The sequence below is a fragment of the Rhinolophus ferrumequinum genome, chromosome 25 (genome assembly GCF_004115265.2).
Source record: "Rhinolophus ferrumequinum isolate MPI-CBG mRhiFer1 chromosome 25, mRhiFer1_v1.p, whole genome shotgun sequence".
Taxonomy (NCBI): domain Eukaryota; kingdom Metazoa; phylum Chordata; class Mammalia; order Chiroptera; family Rhinolophidae; genus Rhinolophus; species Rhinolophus ferrumequinum.
In genome coordinates, this window is record NC_046308.1 from 18922583 (window position 1) to 18938700 (window position 16118).

At 50.5% G+C, this 16118-nt stretch overlaps 1 protein-coding gene across 1 annotated transcript; it reads right to left on the reverse strand.

Moving 5' to 3' along the window:
* Nucleotides 1-565: 565 nt before the first annotated feature.
* Nucleotides 566-15166, reverse strand: NIPSNAP1 (nipsnap homolog 1). The gene is made up of 9 exons (XM_033098361.1): nucleotides 15018-15166; nucleotides 9080-9207; nucleotides 8871-8916; nucleotides 8536-8630; nucleotides 5391-5461; nucleotides 5114-5254; nucleotides 4388-4823; nucleotides 3132-3215; nucleotides 566-1758 (listed from the first exon to the last, which is right to left on the reverse strand). Exons 1-7 carry the CDS (start codon nucleotides 15125-15127, stop codon nucleotides 4788-4790), a joined length of 627 nt encoding a protein of 208 aa, XP_032954252.1. The 5' UTR covers nucleotides 15128-15166; the 3' UTR covers nucleotides 566-1758; nucleotides 3132-3215; nucleotides 4388-4787.
* Nucleotides 15167-16118: the final 952 nt, after the last annotated feature.

The following is a 16118-nucleotide window of genomic DNA, read 5'->3' on the forward strand; positions in this document are numbered from 1 at the left end:
AGAGTGTGGTAGTGCCAAGATTTGGACCCTTGTGGATTTGCTTCCATACCTGGAATTTTCTTTTTTGGGTGGCAGGAGGTTTCTAATTTTGATGCTTATTTTGCTAGTTTAACTCGTTTGCTACTAGACAATATAACCTGGATTCTTAAACCATACACATTCATCCTAACATTTCCCACTGGTAAGGGTAGCACGTCAGGGAGGGCATTAACTCCTTAACACTTTTTCCCCCACAGGTGCATCACTAGTTTACCACTTTACGTCCGATTTGCCCAGGGCAGAGTCACAACTCTAATGCAGCATTTGACAGCTTCAGTGTTTTCTATCCCTGGTAGAATTGTGCATACAGGGAGGGTTCAGGACTTACGGTGTAAATCCTACTTATCTGGAGGTGGAAACACTTGGTATTGAATCCCTGGTTATACAGGACAGTTCCTTCTGCCATGATGGGAGGCCCTCCCCATAGTACCCTGGGCAGTGAGGGGTAAACTAGCCAGTTCAAACTGGGAAGCTGGCCCTGCCTTGGGCACCTGCCAAAGTTCCTTGCAGATGAAGAAAAAACAACGATGGTTTATAGTAAACATTTAATTGTTTCCATCAGGAACTCCAGCACAAGTTTTCCTGAAAGGGAGGCAGAATCAAGTTACCCAGAGGTTCATGAAGTATGGGGGTCACGGAGGAGGCTTCCAAAGTCACTGACCCCACTTCACACACCCAGTAGCCCGGCAGAATGAGGGTTGGATGGATAGAATGTGAAGAGGGAGAAAAGGGATGCAGGGGGAGGGAAATATAGGCCCTGGCCCATACCCTTGCCTGAAAGAAGGAAAAGGGAGGACAGGAGACGCTTTGTACAGGGCTGGAACTACATATTCAAGTTTCCAGCCTCATTATGTAGAAACAGGTGAGCCTCTCTGTCTTGTATTAGGAGCCCCTCCCCAAGTGGTCTTTTGTCACCTCTGTTCTATCGTCCCTATTATGTATTCCAAGTTCTGCAGTTCAAACCCTAGTTCTGAATCCTAAGTTCTACTTTCTGGGTTCCTAGTTCTGGGTTCTTGTTCCTGTTCCATTTTGTTTCCTGCCCCCAGATTCCTTCCATCTCCCTTTCCCCAGCCTTTCTGGGTGGAATATATGGACCTCCTGCTGACTTTGCTAACTTGAAGGCTTCCCTCTTTATATCTTGAAGCAATTCTAGGCTTTTCCGCAGCAAGAGGGACATGGTTTAGACTGTCCAGCAAGTATGTGGCCCAGTGGAGACCAAGCAATGCCTGAGCACCTGGCCTGCTTTGACCTCTTCCCTTCCCACCCAAGCTCTAATCCCTGGACACACTACCTTTTGTGCAACTAAAGCTAAACTGAGGGATTCTGTGGTGCTAACTGGGGACTGACTGGTGGCCTTGAGATGAGGAATCTTAAGGAAGATGTGAGAAGACATAAAAGGTTGTTGTTCTTCATTCAAAGGAATTAAAAACTGCTTCCCGCCCAGGGGAAGGAGTGCTGGGGAATGTGGGAACTGTCTGGGCAGAGCTGCAAATCCTCAGAACCCTGTCATCCTTCAGCTCCCCCTTTTCTGAGCTGAACACTAGCCCCCCGAGTCCTCCCAAATCCGAGAGAAAACAAGGCAGCTGGCCTGGGAGCTCCTCTGTCCATGGCTGCCCTGAGGGAGAAGGGGAAAGAGGTGGAGCCAACAGCAGCATCACTGGAGAGGTGAGATCTTCAAAGGAATCATGATCCGAGACTCCATGTGTCGCACCAACGGGACTGTGGAGAGAGGCAGAGGTCACGGATGAGGCTGAGGCGAGCCAACTCCCGAAACTGGCTTTTGAAGGGGGAAGAGGCCTGAGATGCTGAGACAGGAAAAGCCCCAATGCCCTCCTAAATGGCCCATGGAGAGTACCAGGTCTTCCAAACTGAAAGGAGAGGGGACTTAGGTGGTGATAAAATGCAACACTTAGAAAATTTTCATAATTATCTATTTTCCTGTATATGTGAAGAAAAAAAAACCTAGCATAATAAAAAGTGATTTCAGATACTACTGCTCATGACAAAGCTAGTTAGAGAGTCAAGTAGGGGGACTTAAAGAAAATAACTGTGGCAGTCGTATACGGGTAGAACAAAAGCTGTCAGCGGGTCCTCAAGTGGCTGAGGTATGAAACAAGCAGATTTAGTCCAACTGCCTCATTTTACAGATGGGGAGCCTTCAGCCCAGAGCCGGTCAACCCAAGGTCACCCAGGAGGTCAGACTGTTCCCTCCTGCTCAGAGCTATTCAAACTTTATTGTGCATGCAAGTGATTAATACTTATAGTTCTTGTTAAAGCACAGATTCTAATTCAGTGGGCGGAGGAAGGGCTTGAGATTCAGCATTTCTACACTTGATCTTAGCCAAAAGGCCGAGAAGCGATAGAGATTCAGCATTTCTAAAGGTCCCAGGGATGCTGACACTACCATCATTTGGGACCACACTTTGAAGAGCCTCCGGTAAACTTCAGGAGACGCATTCTCCCCTACACCAGTTAAGTGTGGCAGCCCAGATGTAAGCTCCTTAAGGGCAGGCATAGGCTCCTGTTCATGCTGGGCCCCCCAGCCACCTGTCCACCATAGTCCCTGGCACACAGTGAGGGCTCAGTCAACACCTGCTGACTCCAGCTGGTTCTCAGGGGGCCCAGCAAAGTGGCAAACGCTGTAAGCAAAAGAACTGGCTCGAAAAAATTTGCTGTATGCTTCCTTTGTGTCAGTCTGGGCGAAGTTCAGCACTTTTCACAAATTAGCTCCTGGAATCCTTCCTCCAGCCATCCAAGGCAGGCACTCTCGCCATCTTACAGATAAGGAAACAGCCTCTGTGAGGTGAACCAAGCCTGAGGTCACAGTGCTCGCTCACTACCCTGCTTCTCTGAGGCAGGGACCTCCCGGTGGTGTTGTCATCCCCCACAGCACTCACTTAGGGACTCTGGATCATGTGGCGTGTGCCACCCCGATAGAAACCCACTAACTCATTTTATTAAAAGAAAGTTCCTCATCACTAAAGGTAATCAAGTGAGGCTAGCTCTCCTTGCAGAGGAGATTCCAACCTCAGTTAGGGCTCCTGCAGATGACCTCCAAGGGCCTCACGAAGCCCCCAGAGGTGCTTGCTCACCGGTGTAGTAGACATTTTCATCCCAGCCCCTCTTCCTCCAGGCAGCATTTCTAGTTTCCTCCCGAGACTGCAGATCTTTATAGGCTGTAGGAAAGGCATTGTTTCATTCTTTGGGCAGAGGATCTGACCCTGGACCCAGCACAGGGCCCCCCTCCCACGGCCCTTCTCCCTGTCCTGCTGTCTCTTCCTCCACAATGCCTTGGACTGTTAGCAAACACTGTCTGCCTTGACAATCTCATTCGATCAGTACATTTGTTTACAACTCCCAAATTTATATTTCCAGCCAGAAATCTCCCTCAGGCTCCATACTCATGTATCTGGTGCCAACTAAACATCTCCACCAGGGTATGTCAGCATCACAAATATAACACTTTTGAGGGTCAAAATTACACTCTTAAACCCTCCAACCTACTCCTCTTAGGGTCTCAGTAAGCGACATACAGCTGCTCAAACAGGAGTCTGGGAGTCCTGGAGTCCTCTTCTTGCCCCACACAGACAGTTCATGCAGAAGTCCCATTGATTCCACCTCCGAACTAATTAATTTGTGGACTTTTCAGCAATTTCATTGCCACCACCTTAGGCTAGGCCACTACCTCTCCTGCCTGAAGTAGTGTAACCGTCTCTTGATGCCCCAGTGCCTCTCTGCAAAATACTTCCCTGCAAAATGCTCTCAGCAAAGCACATGGCAGCCAGAGAAGTCATATTAGAACATACTATAGGTCATGTCATGCTGCTTAAAATGCTGCAGCAGCCTCCCATTGCACTTAGAATAAATCCCACCTCGTCCCCATAGCCTGCAAGGCCCAGCCTGACCTCACACTCTTCCCCACTCTTTCCACACAGGGCTCGTTTGCACTCCTCAAAACCCTGAAGGCCTTTCCCCATTGCAGGGCCTTTGCACGTGTTGTTCCCTCCATGCAAAGGCCCTTGGAATGCCCTTCCCTAGCAATTCACAGCTGGTTCTTTCTCATTCTTTAGCTGGGCTTACATTTTTACCTCCTCAGAGAGGCCTTCTTTGTCTATTCTAGCCAATGCAGGTTCCCATGCTTTTCTTCATCATCATCATCATCTCTCTCTCTCTCTCTCTTATTTGTAATAATCTGAAATTATCTTTTTTGTCAGCTTACGTCTGAGGTGCTGTGTCCCTCTGCTAGAATATAAGCTGCACAAGGGCACTAATGTATTTGCATTGTCTATGCAGAGTGACAATGGAGAAAGGGGACCAGCAGAGGGCTCCTGAAGGGTCCCCAGCCTACCCCAGAGATGGTGCACAACGTAGAGCTCCCCTATCTGCGAGAAGAAGCCGCCCACCGCCTCCTGGTTCTCCTGTCGGTACTTGATGGCTCGAGCCCTGGGGATGGCAGAAGAGAGTGGAGCAGAGGCCAGGGCTGGAACGAAGGGCTCCCTGAGCTGCCCCAGCTCTGAGAGATGGTCAGGGAATGGGGTGACGGAGGTGCACCTGCTGGCTGGGTGTTCTTCCAGGGGAGTCCTCACAATCCTCACCTGCTGATTGGATCCTTCTCCTGGATCTGTGCAGGGCACAGATTGCCATGCTCCTTGCCATATGGCCCTGGGAAAGGTGGCCCCCCCCAGGGCCTTGGTGGGGGAGGTGGGCAGGGTCTCCCCAAGCCACCCCCCAGCCTATGGCACTGCCACTCACCAGTTGTTCCCCCACTCGATCATGGTTCCTGGCTGAAAGAGAACCGGGAGAGGATGAGAATGAGCCCCACCTCAGATTCCCAGTATTGCAGCTGGGTGGAGATGGGAAACTGTCATGTCTCCCCAGCTCCAGGAGCCACTTGGTCTCATTCAGAGGCTCTGACTCGCACGTGGGTGTGCATGTGTGCACAGGTGTGTACACACCTCTGTTCTGAGCCCAGAGGGAGAGGCCAGAAGTCTCAGTGAAGGTACAGGGGCACCCGTAAAGCAGCACTGCAGCAGGAAAGGTGGGAGCAGGCAGGGATCTGGTGGGAGGGAGGCACCTTGAGCTTGTATGTCCTCAGCTCATAGATGTTGGGGCCTGCTCTGGGCTGTGGCTCGTTCCAGAAGCTGAACTCAAGGAGCATTTGGTTTCTCCTGGACAGCAGCATTTGACTCCGTTCCTTTCGGAACTCCAGGTACTCCTGCGAGCATGGCAGTCTGGGTATGGCAGTCAGGAAGAGGCCCCCCCACCCCAGCCGTGTGTCCCATGCGGGTGGCTGAGGCAGCCCCAACACAGGGCTGGGCCTGAACCAACATACAGAGGTTTGCCAAGCATACCTTGTTATTTTTGAGCTTGTTCATGCAGTCCATGAGGGCTGGGTAGCCACCGGAGAATCGCCACAGGTGCACTAATGAGTGAGAGGTACAGGTCAGGGGGCCACGTAGACACCTGACCCGCTTACCCCAAGGTTGGCTAAGTGTGCATGTAAGGAGCTAGTCTCCAGCCTGGTTCTCTGTAGCACCAGCACTTTCTCTGAGTTCCCTTTGCCTTGGTACGTGGCAGTGCTGGGCAGGGGATGACTCCAGACACAAGCCCAGAAGACCCCGGTTTGAACTCCAGCTCTGACAGGTGAGCTTTGACCCCTCTGGGCTCCGATGTCCTCATCCTGAAAATGACAATGCTCCCACCCAAACTTCCTCAAATAGAAACAAGAGAATCAGAGGTGAACTGGTACCCAAGGAGCAGTGGCACACATAAAGCCAGGCCTGTGAGATAGGCTGGACAAATGGACGGGGTAGGTCTGATGGGCTGAGATGGAATATTCCAAGACAGTTAATTTAAAAAAAAAAACAAGAAACGGAATTCTACCACATGTGTTTAGGGGTAGAGGGATATCTCCAGAGCTGCTGGTCGATGCACGATCTCGTGATGGAGACTCAAGAGACTGTGACAGGAGATGCCCCCCTGGGGCAGAGAACTAGGGCAGGCAGGAAGGAGGCTTACTTTTCACTGAAAACTCTTGTACTGTTTGAAAATATCATAGCCTCTGTACAGGGTTAAATAGTGCCCCCCACCCCATACCACCAAATCCATGCCTAACCAGACACTCAGAATGTGACTTAATTTGGAAATAGGGTCTTTGTAGATGTAATCAAGCTAAGATGAAGTCATACTTGGTGGGATATAAATTCAATGACTGGTGTCCTCATAAGAAGAGGGAGATTTGGACACAGACACAGAGAGGACACCATATGAAGACAGAGACACCGAGGGAGAATGCTATGTGCCTAAGTAGGCAGAGATTGGAGTGATAATATTTACAAGCCAAAGAATGCCAAGGATGTCCAGCAATCATCAGAAGCTGGAAAAGACAAGAAAAGATTCTTCCCTAGAGACTTTAGAGGGCGCGTGGCCCTGCCTCACACCTTGATTTCAGACTTCCGGGCTCCAGAACTTGACAGAATAGATTTCTGTTGTTTTAAGCCACCCAGTGGTTGGTACTTTGTTATGGCAGCCCTAGGAACTAATACACTTTGCAATAATAAAGAAACCTAGTTACTGTAGAAAATTGCCATCCTTAGGAGCACCACTAGGACAGGGAGGAACGTCTCCAAAGGGTCAACAGGGCATGCTAGCGCTTAGGGCAGTTGGCTGACCTGCAGTTTGGAAGCTCAAACGTTACTTCCCATCCCCAGCCTGTACCTCATCTGCCTTTTGACTCTATCTGTGCCTTATTTTCCCATCTGAAAAATGGTCTGAACCTATGGGTTAAAGGCCTCTTTCCCAAGGGAAATAGCAAGAGTCCATATGGATGGATGGAAGTCTACCACGTCCAGGAATGCTGACCTATGGAAGAGGAATTAAGCTGATACAGGGACCAATAGGGAAAAGTTACAGGAAGGGAGGGCATCCTAGCCCACAGAAAGAGTTTTCTAACAATGATAGCGGTTCCTCTAGAAGATGGATCAGCAGTTCTTACAAATTCATTCAAATGTGGATTCCTGAGCCCTGCCCCTCGGGATGGCTCAGAGGGCTGCTTCTCAGCTGATTCTACATGGCAGACAACACTTCAAGATACACAACATGGAAGACATGCTTTAAAACTTTGGTATCCCATTCCTCAAAATTCATTTCCCAACTAGCAAACACTTAGGAGAATCCAAGGAGTGCTGCTGGAGCTGATTTAGTTGTGCCTAAAATGGGAAAACTGTAGGGGCTGGAACTGAAGACAGTTTGCTTTGATCTGCCTTTCAGTGTTTCAGTGACTATTACTGAAACAGAATAAATTATTAAGAGACTCTATCTGCAGATCATAAATAAAAAAACAACAACAACCAAACAACATAATTATCAGGGCTGTCAAAGGATGAGACAGGTGGTTTGAGGTACTGAGTTCCCCGTTGGGGGGGGAGTATTCAAGGGAAGCTTACAGAACCTTCTATCAGGACTGCTCCAGAGGAACTCCCTGTGCTGTACAGAGTCTAAATCAGCACAAGAGGACTTTTGACTATGATGGAAATATTTTATAGCTGTGGTGTCCAACATGGTAGCCATGGGCCACATGTCTATCGGCAGGCACTTGAACTGTGGCTAGTGTGACTGAGGAACTAAATTTTTCATTTCATTTCATTTTACCTAATTTAAATGTAAATAACTACATGTGGTTAGTGGCTACCTTGCTGGACAGCGCAGATATAAATGCCAAGGCCCCTTTGAGTAGCTGAGATGCTGTGAGTCAACCAAATTCATGTGTGGGTCCTAACAGCTGGTGCCAACCGAGGTGGGTAAGTTGGGGTGGGATGGGGCATGCTGGGGGTAAGGAACCAGCTCAGACAAGAGCCCCTATTTATTCCACAAATACATGCTGTATACTGGGGATTCAATGGTGAAGAAAGACAGGCAGGGGCCGTGCCTTCCCAGAACTCCCCATCTATATGGGGAGACACACAAGTACACTACAGGAAGCCCGATCAGGGCTGTGAAGAGGCAAATCCTGGGGGCTGGGGAGCCAGGGGAGGTACCTCACCCGCTGGGGTAGGAGGGCTCAAGGAAGGCTTCCAGGAGGAGTTGACGTGTATGCCAAAATAAAAGATGAGTAGAGGACTGAACCAGGTTCAGTCGGCAAGACAGAAAGACTGCTTCAGGCAGAGGAAACAGCATGAACAACAGTGTGGAACCAGAGGGTGAAAACGTTGATCTGAAGAAGTGAAAGAAGTTGCGGGTGGGAAGCACAGTGAGAAGGAGGATGGGTTAGAAAAGGCCAGAGGCTGGGCAGGGAAGGACTCGCAGAGCCTCACGGGCCATCCAAGGGCAGAGTGGAGCCACCACAGTTGTCTGAGCAGGGGAGTGAGCCGATGAGGACTGCATTTAGAAAGATCCTTCTGGGTGCTGCTGTGACGTGGGAGTGGAGGGCAGCCACGTGTGAGAGGTGCTGGGGGCCTGGGCGGGGCACCAATGGTGCTGGAGAGGTGAGCACCTCACCTGCCTGGTCCTGCTCCCCGTACCACGTGTTCCAGTTGCCCACAAGCGAGCAGGGGTAGTCCTCATCCAGGTGCAGCTTGGGTAGCACTGCCTCCCTGAGAGAGGGGCACAGAGAGGGGGGAGGGCTCACACCAGCCACCAGGGCCCCTGAGATAAGGGTTCCAACTCAGGCCCTCAGGGTGTCAGTCTCCCCATCTCTAAGATGCAGAAGCTGGACAAGACATCCTTAGGACTTCTGGCTCTGAAATCTACATCCCTGGATTTCTGTGAGGAGAACAAGGCTGGGATATAGTCCCCACCCAAACTGAAAGGCATGGAGAGAGGAAGATGCTCACGTCAGGCTGTTGTAGGCATCCAGATACTCAGGCTTCACATTGTGAACTGCAATAGAAGACAGACAGTGGGGGGTGTTTGTGTCTGCGGGGAGCTGGTGGGGGGTGGGGAGGCGCCATACAGAGCCAGGGCAGCTCCCAGGACAGCCCCATTCATCTGGGACCCCCAGAGGCCTGAGGAGGGTGAGATGGCCGGCTCAGCAGCCACTCACACTGGATCTTGTAGAGGTTGCTGGTTTCCTTCTTAGACAGCAGGGTGGAGTGGGCGTCCTTCCGGGGATCCACCTTGTGCACAAAGAGAGAGCGGAACCAGCTGCCTTCATTGTCCTTGGAATAGAACCTGCAGGATAAAGGAATTTAGGGGGACATGAGGGGTTGGGGGAGCCTCAGCCCTTCCATTTGTTCAGACATCCTGCTCCCCAAGGCTGGTAACCCCCATTTCTGGGCAGGGGGCCATGGAATCCCATGACAGCTCCAGAATGTAACACGTCATTGGAGCCAGCTGAGCAGACCCGATCCCTTCTGCAGAGATCCTGGCTGCCCAATTTGCTTCTTGAAGCTTTGCAGAGGCAGCCTCCCTTCCTCCACTTCACCCCTTTCCAAGAGGCCACACAACTGCAGCCCCCTGTCAAGAGGCAAACCAAACCCAAACCCTCCTTGCCAGATGTCCAACGCCCTTGACAGCCCAACCTGTATTGTCAGCCTCCTCTTCTGTGTGCCCTCCGAGTATGTACCCCTCTCTCCAGTTATGCCCCTCCTCAAACACAACAGCCTCTTTTCCTGTGTTTTGTGTGTGCTAGTTCTGTCCCATCTGATAAGAATGACACACTCTCTGTCCTTCCCGGTGCTGACACTACACGGCCTGTGCCCCTTCCCAGCCCCGACAAATGGAGAGCCAAAGACAAGTAAACTTAGTGCCTGAGGATGTCACTGTCTGCTAGAAGAAAGGAGCCTTGGAACACAATTACCGCTGGGGTCTCTGGGAGAGCCCAGGTAAGCCAACCTGAACTCAGCCTCTGGCAATCTGGGCAGGCTCTCCAGAGGAGGTGATCTTGCTAGTCTTTAAATCTCCAGTGCTGATTTGACAGATAGAGCGGGTAAAAGGCCTTGCAAGGCAAGATTCATTCTTTCATTCATTCATTCATCCAGCCAGCCAGCCAGCCAACACTTAATTGACAAATATCTGCTCTGTGCACCTCGCCAGGGTGCTGCTCCCTGTGAGAAAGAATCAATGAATGAATGATGTGCCTTGTTCAGAGCAGAGGGACCTGCCACCAGGTCCTGCCAGACCTGCAGCTTCTAGCCAGGCCTGAAAAGCAAGTCTCCTACTGAATGATTTCTAGCCTGGGAGCCTGGTAATGGAGGCCCCATTAGCAAGTCCTCTCCTTTTTACAAGGCTTTTCTGTGGCTAGAATAAATGTCTTACAAATTCAAAGTGTTACATTTCCCCCCCTAAATATGGAGCAGCCACTAGGACCAATGAAATTAAAAAGAAAACATCTTAAAGTAGTGATGTCTTTGTATGAGCACAGAGAAAGATGAGTGTCCCCAACTTTTAACACTGTTTCCCTGGGAGAGGGGTGAGGGAGATGGTTACATGTTTCTTTATTCACTGTAATTTTTTGTAAAGCCAAAAAAGATAAAATAAAAATGTTTTAAGTGTTCCTGAATACATAGTGCATGTCACCTTGCATGTATGTGCTTCATTAACAAAAACCAAAAAGACAATTATCATCAGACGGGCAGCGTGGTCTGTGAAAATTCTAGACCAGAATAAGGGGGAGCCTTGCTATAGATAACATTGCTCTGTCAGGGATCTGTGATCAACTTTTCCGTAGCATGATCCCGCTGAATCTGCATGATGATGTTCCAATGTTGATACCATTAGTGTCCCCGTTTTCGAGATGAGGAAATAGAAGGTCAGGGAGTTTAAGGAACTTGCCCGAGGTCACACAGCAAGTCAGAGGCAGCAGAGCTCAGGTAAGGAACCAATCCAGAGCTCTTTCCTTTAAAGCCAGCCGCCACCATTGGGTCAGGCATCAACTTGGGAGCACAAAGCAGATACTGTGAAGAAAACAGGTGTTTTCAACAAAGCCACTAGCAGAGGGACCTGACCTGTGGTTTGAACGTAGAATGGATGCTTCCCACTCTAGGGAAAGGGGTGGTGGCAGGGAGAAGAACAGTTCCTATGATTTGTCAACCAAGACCTTTGCTCCAGAACTGGACTTCAGGTAATTTATTAACATCAGTACTCACCAAGATAAACAGCTAAGTGGCCCATCCTGGGAAGAGAGCCTGGGGGCTGGAGTGCTGGAGCGTGGTCCAGAGCTCTGATGGGTGCCCCTATCCCTCTTTCCTGCCTCTGAGCTTCAGTTTCCCCATGTGTCAAACAAGCAAGATGGAACAGCTTATCACTAAAGATCTTTTCTGTAGATAAAATCCAAGAAGGGACCTGTCTAAGATCCCAGGGCAGAGTCTGAACTAGAAGCCAACATCTTCAGGCTCCCATTTTCAAGAGTTCAAATATTTTCCCAGTGAAATCAAAAGATTCTTACTTACCTTTGAACTCCCCAAGCCCTCTCACCCTGCTCTCTCTTTTCTGGTAGCTCCTAACACATTATACCTTTTCTTTGCTTTTTCTCTTTCTTGTGATTGCTTATTACGTGCTTTATTTTCTCCCCATTAGAAGCTCCCCCACAAGGACTGGGCTATTGTCTGTCCTATGTACTCCTGCTGTCTCCCCAGTGCCTGGAACAGTGCTTGGCACATGGCACATGCTCAGTCCACATTTGGGAAATGAAAGGAGGAGTTGGGGGGCCGGGGGTGCTCAGACACAGCTGCAGGAAAATGGTGAAAGCTGGTAAGACAGGAAAGAAAGGGTGGATCTTTGCTCAGAGCGTGGACTTGGGGCTCGGGCCCTTTGTATCCCCACCACCACCAGCAGAATAAGTACTTAAGAGAAGGTTCTGGACAGACTTGGGTTCTAATCCCGGCTCAGCCTCATCTCTCTGAGCCTCATATTCCTCACCTGTAAAATAGGGGCCAGGGGATGGGCCTCTGGAGCAAGGGCCTGACGTGGCAGTGGCAGCTAATATCACTGTTCCTACTCAGCTTCCTAACTGATCTCCAGGCTCCCACTCTTTCACCATTTTTCCTAACCTGTCCATCAATCTTTATAAAGCACCATTTTGATGATGCTATTCCTTCTGCCCAAAAGTCTTCTATGGCCCCCTAAGACCTACAAAACAAAAGCTAGATGTCTGCACTTGGGATTCTAGCTCTCATCTACTTTGCCAAGCTTTCCAGAGTCCATTCCCTTTTAAATTTGGTAACCACAGAGCCGGCATTCCCCACTGCAGTGGTTCTCAGTCCACAGTGTTAGTTTCACCTGAGAAATTCTCAGGCCCCATCCCAGACCTACTGCAACAGACATTCTGGGGATGGGCTTAGCAATCCGGGTTTTAACAAGCCCACCAGGGGATTCTGATGCTCACTCAAGTTTGAGAATCCCTGCTCTAGAGTAGTTCCAATGTATTTTTTTTTAAATGTAATCTCAGTAAATCATCCCAGAAATGCCAAAGATTCTGTTATCTAAACTCTATTAAGAATGCCCCTTAGGCCTAGAAAAATACAATACAGCTTTGTTCAATTTGTGGGAAGGATCTGCCCTAGTTGGACCAGTTTAGCCCCTTCTACCAAAACACCTCTCATATTTCCCTTAGCCCTTTCATCATTATCATATGCTTATGCCTTGTCTCCCCAAACACACAGGAAGCCATTAGTTGATATCCTTCCATCCCCCAGTATACCTGGCGCAGTGCTTTTGGCATGAAAGTTGCTCAATATTTGTCCTAGATGAGAACTTATCAGTAGATGACACATTTGCACTCTCAATAGGGCTCAACAGTCGGATGCCTCCTCACATGAAACTGCTTCACAATGTACTAGATTTATTTGCTCGGAAGCTCGGTTCTGTGCACATTCTGAAACCCTCTTCAGTTTTGAATTGGCCGGCTTTAGAAAGGGCCACATCCCTGCTTACTGTTCCAGAAGTGTGTCTTTAGAAGACCTGCTACAAGAACTAGAACTAAAATTCTGTTAGCAATAGGGTTACTGGTGCAACAGTAACAATAACTGCTGTTTATTGAGCACTTACTATGTGCTAAGAGCTAATCCTCACAATGTTTTTGAGAAAAATGAGGCTCAGAGATGTCCCATCCCTAACTCAAGGACCGTTAATCAACTGCCAACAGGATTCCAATCCAGGTCCATCTAATTTCAAAGCCCACAAACCTGAGTGGCCAAAAGGGACGCTGCTGGCTCCTCTAATGACTCCAGAGAGATATGGGGCAGAATTATGGTGGTGGTGTGTGTGTGGGGGGGTGGTTGGAGAGGGTGGAAGCAGGGGGTGGGGGTGCATGTTCCCTAGTATCGAAGGTGGAACCAGTGCATAAGTAACTGCAAAGCAGTCCTGGAGGGACTTGATAAGTATTCATCCACTCGGTAAGTGCCTTCACAGTAATCCTACAAAAACACCTAGCAGGGATCAGCATCCCCAGTTTATAGAGTAGAAAACCGAGGCTAACAGAGGTTCAGTGCCTCCTCCAAGGTCACTGGTCAAGTAAGGAGCAGCAGGTAGCCTCTATGTCCCATGCCCCTGTTGTGGCCTCTGGATATCTGCCACACAAATGGCTTCTACCACCAACTGGTTCTGTAACCTTGGGTAAGTGAAGTCCTTTCCTGTCTTGATTTCTTCATCTGGAAAATAAGGGGCTCATAGATGATCTCCTCAAGGCTCTTTCAGCCCTCATATTATGAAGGGCTCAAGCAGAAACTGCTTGACACATAGGCTTGAGCAGGGGGCAACATCTGTTGCGTGTTCACCGGGGGCTAGCAGTCTAACACATATGGCCTTTTTAATCATCAACAGCCCTATGAGACATATACTATTTTTCACTCCCGTTTTATAGATGAGGAATCTGAGACTTCAAAAGGCCAAAAAACTCGCCCAACGTCATCCCACTAAGAAAGGTTGAGTTAGATTTGCTGCTGGTGCCAGGCAAACTTCAGGCTCTTTCCATATGTTTTCTCCCTAAATATTGGGTAGTTGGGTGGGGGCACATGCCAGCTCCTCCTTCCCAGCTGCCTCAAAGCCCCACTGCACAGCACTCTAACATGTCATCGCAAGGTCTAACCGCAACTCTGCAGCTTCACGATTGCGCTGCTAGGCAGAGGAGACCCCTACCTCCTTTCCCCAGATGGAGGGACAGGTGTACTCACTTTTTAACAAATGTTCTTTTTTCCCCCTTAGTTTTATTGGCAAATGTTCTTGAGCATACACTGTCCTGACCCCTGTGCCAAGGGTTGGAGAAACAGAAAAATGAAGTGATGGTTTACTGGAGGAGACAGGTAAGTGTGTACAGCGTTGGTAAATGCAGAGATGGGGGAAGTACAGGGTGCCGGAGACTGAGGAGGGAGGGGCCGCCCTGGACCAATCAGGGAGGCCAACCCCTGCCTGCGCCCAGCCAGAGCAGAGCCCAAACAAAAGCCTAAGCTAAACGCATGGCCCAGCCAGCCTCCCTCAGCCAGGAGGCCACCAGTTGTGGTGCAAAGAGCACTGGGTCAGGAGACCAGGGTCCAGAACCAGTGCTGCCACTGGAAAGCAGGGGAAGTGACCTTGGGCATTTCCCATCCATCCTCAGGCCTCCTTTGCCCCACCCACATTGTGCAGGGTTGAGGAGCAAAGGGTCTGTGCAGCCATGGCCCTTGGAGATCGTCCACTGCTCTTCCCATGTCTTCCCCCCAGAACTTCCCGCGGGGAAGCTGCCTCTCCTAGCTCAGTGGGTGCTCACATTAACCGCAAAAGCCAGAAGGGGCCACTCCTCCTGCCCTCTGCCCACTCCTACTCTTCAGGGCCCAGGACCTCCCCTCCCCATTCACCCATCTTTCACTCTCTGCCTAGAGCCAGGTATCCACTAGGACAAAGATCCTGAGCATACCCTTCCCATCTCCCCCATTCTTGCCCAGAGCTCTACTGGCCAGGTCTAGATCTTCTTGGCCGTGCCTCTACCCCATAGATCCCAAGCCGGAGTCTCTGCCCATCCCCCTGCACGCCCCGCACACACCGCCCCAACCCGGCCCGGCTCTCACCGCGCCGCAGCCGCAGCTGCAGCCGCAGCCGCAACGTCCCCGGCGCGGAGCCCGGGGCCCCCGAGCAGCCGCCGCGCCGCCGCAGAGATGCTGCACAGCAGTGTAGCCATGTTGGAGCGGAGATGGTTGGAGGAAGGCCTCGCCCCCGAACTCAGCGGAGGAGGAGGGGCGTGCATAAGCACCGCCCCCTCCGGCTTGCCTGCCGCTCTGCGCTCCGCCAGGTGGGCGTTGCGGAGGTGTTTCGCCCCCAGCTGGGTAGACGGTGGGCGGAAGTCGGGATTCTTGTCTTCGGAGTACCTGCCATTCTGCTACTGACTTGCTCTGTGACCTTGAGCAAGCCCTTTGCCCACTTTGGGCTTCGGTGTTCACCTCGGTAAAATGGGAGCGTTGAGCTATGATACCAGGGATTCTTAACTGGGCATTCAAGAATGAGGGGCAAGGAGTCAGTAAGCCCCCTGAAATTGTGCGTTTTTCTGAGGAGCGATCCACAGTCAGTGTTTATCACATTATCAAAGAAACGACTGCCTCCCCAACAATTTAAGACAGGACTATAAGGGATGCGTTCTCTCCATCATCTCCTTTTCTCTTTCCATCCCCCTTTACCATCTCTGCCTTTGCCTCCTGGGACCTCACACTGTCCTCCTGCCCTGCCTAGCTTTTCTGTCTGCCCTCCAAACGAATTCCTTCTCAGCCCGTAATTCCCCACCCCAGATCACAGACCTCAGCAGGGTCCTAGACCCTGTAAGCACCACCGGGTGGACCAGGGGCCTAGTCCATCCCAAGGGACATGGGTGGAGGCACACCCTCCCAAAAGAATGTCCGCTCTCTAACCTGTGGCTCCCTCCTGGTATGCTTAGGGTGGCGGAGTGGAGGGCAGGCTTTAATTTTGTGATTCCTTCAGCAAATATCGAGTCTGCCTGGCTAGCACCTGTGCCAGGCTGTGAGACACAAAGGTGGGCAGGACAAGCCCCAGCCCTTTGGGGAATTAGTCCTGATAGGGGAGACCAAAATCACATCAGCACTGACTTTGAGCCCCTCCGGGGCTCTCTCCCCTCACCTTAGGTCTCTCTCCCCTCACCTCTCCTGCCTGACATATAAAAT

Coding starts and splice junctions, on each gene's coding strand:
- NIPSNAP1 (XM_033098361.1), bottom strand. CDS start 15,127: ATGGCTACACTGCTGTGCAGCATCTCTGCGGCGGCGCGGCGGCTGCTC. Junction 8,917..9,079: donor CAACCTCTACAAGATCCAGT/GTGAGTGGCTGC, acceptor CTTCTATTGCAG/TTCACAATGTGAAGCCTGAG. Junction 5,462..8,535: donor CGGGGAGCAGGACCAGGCAG/GTGAGGTGCTCA, acceptor CTCACTCATTAG/TGCACCTGTGGCGATTCTCC.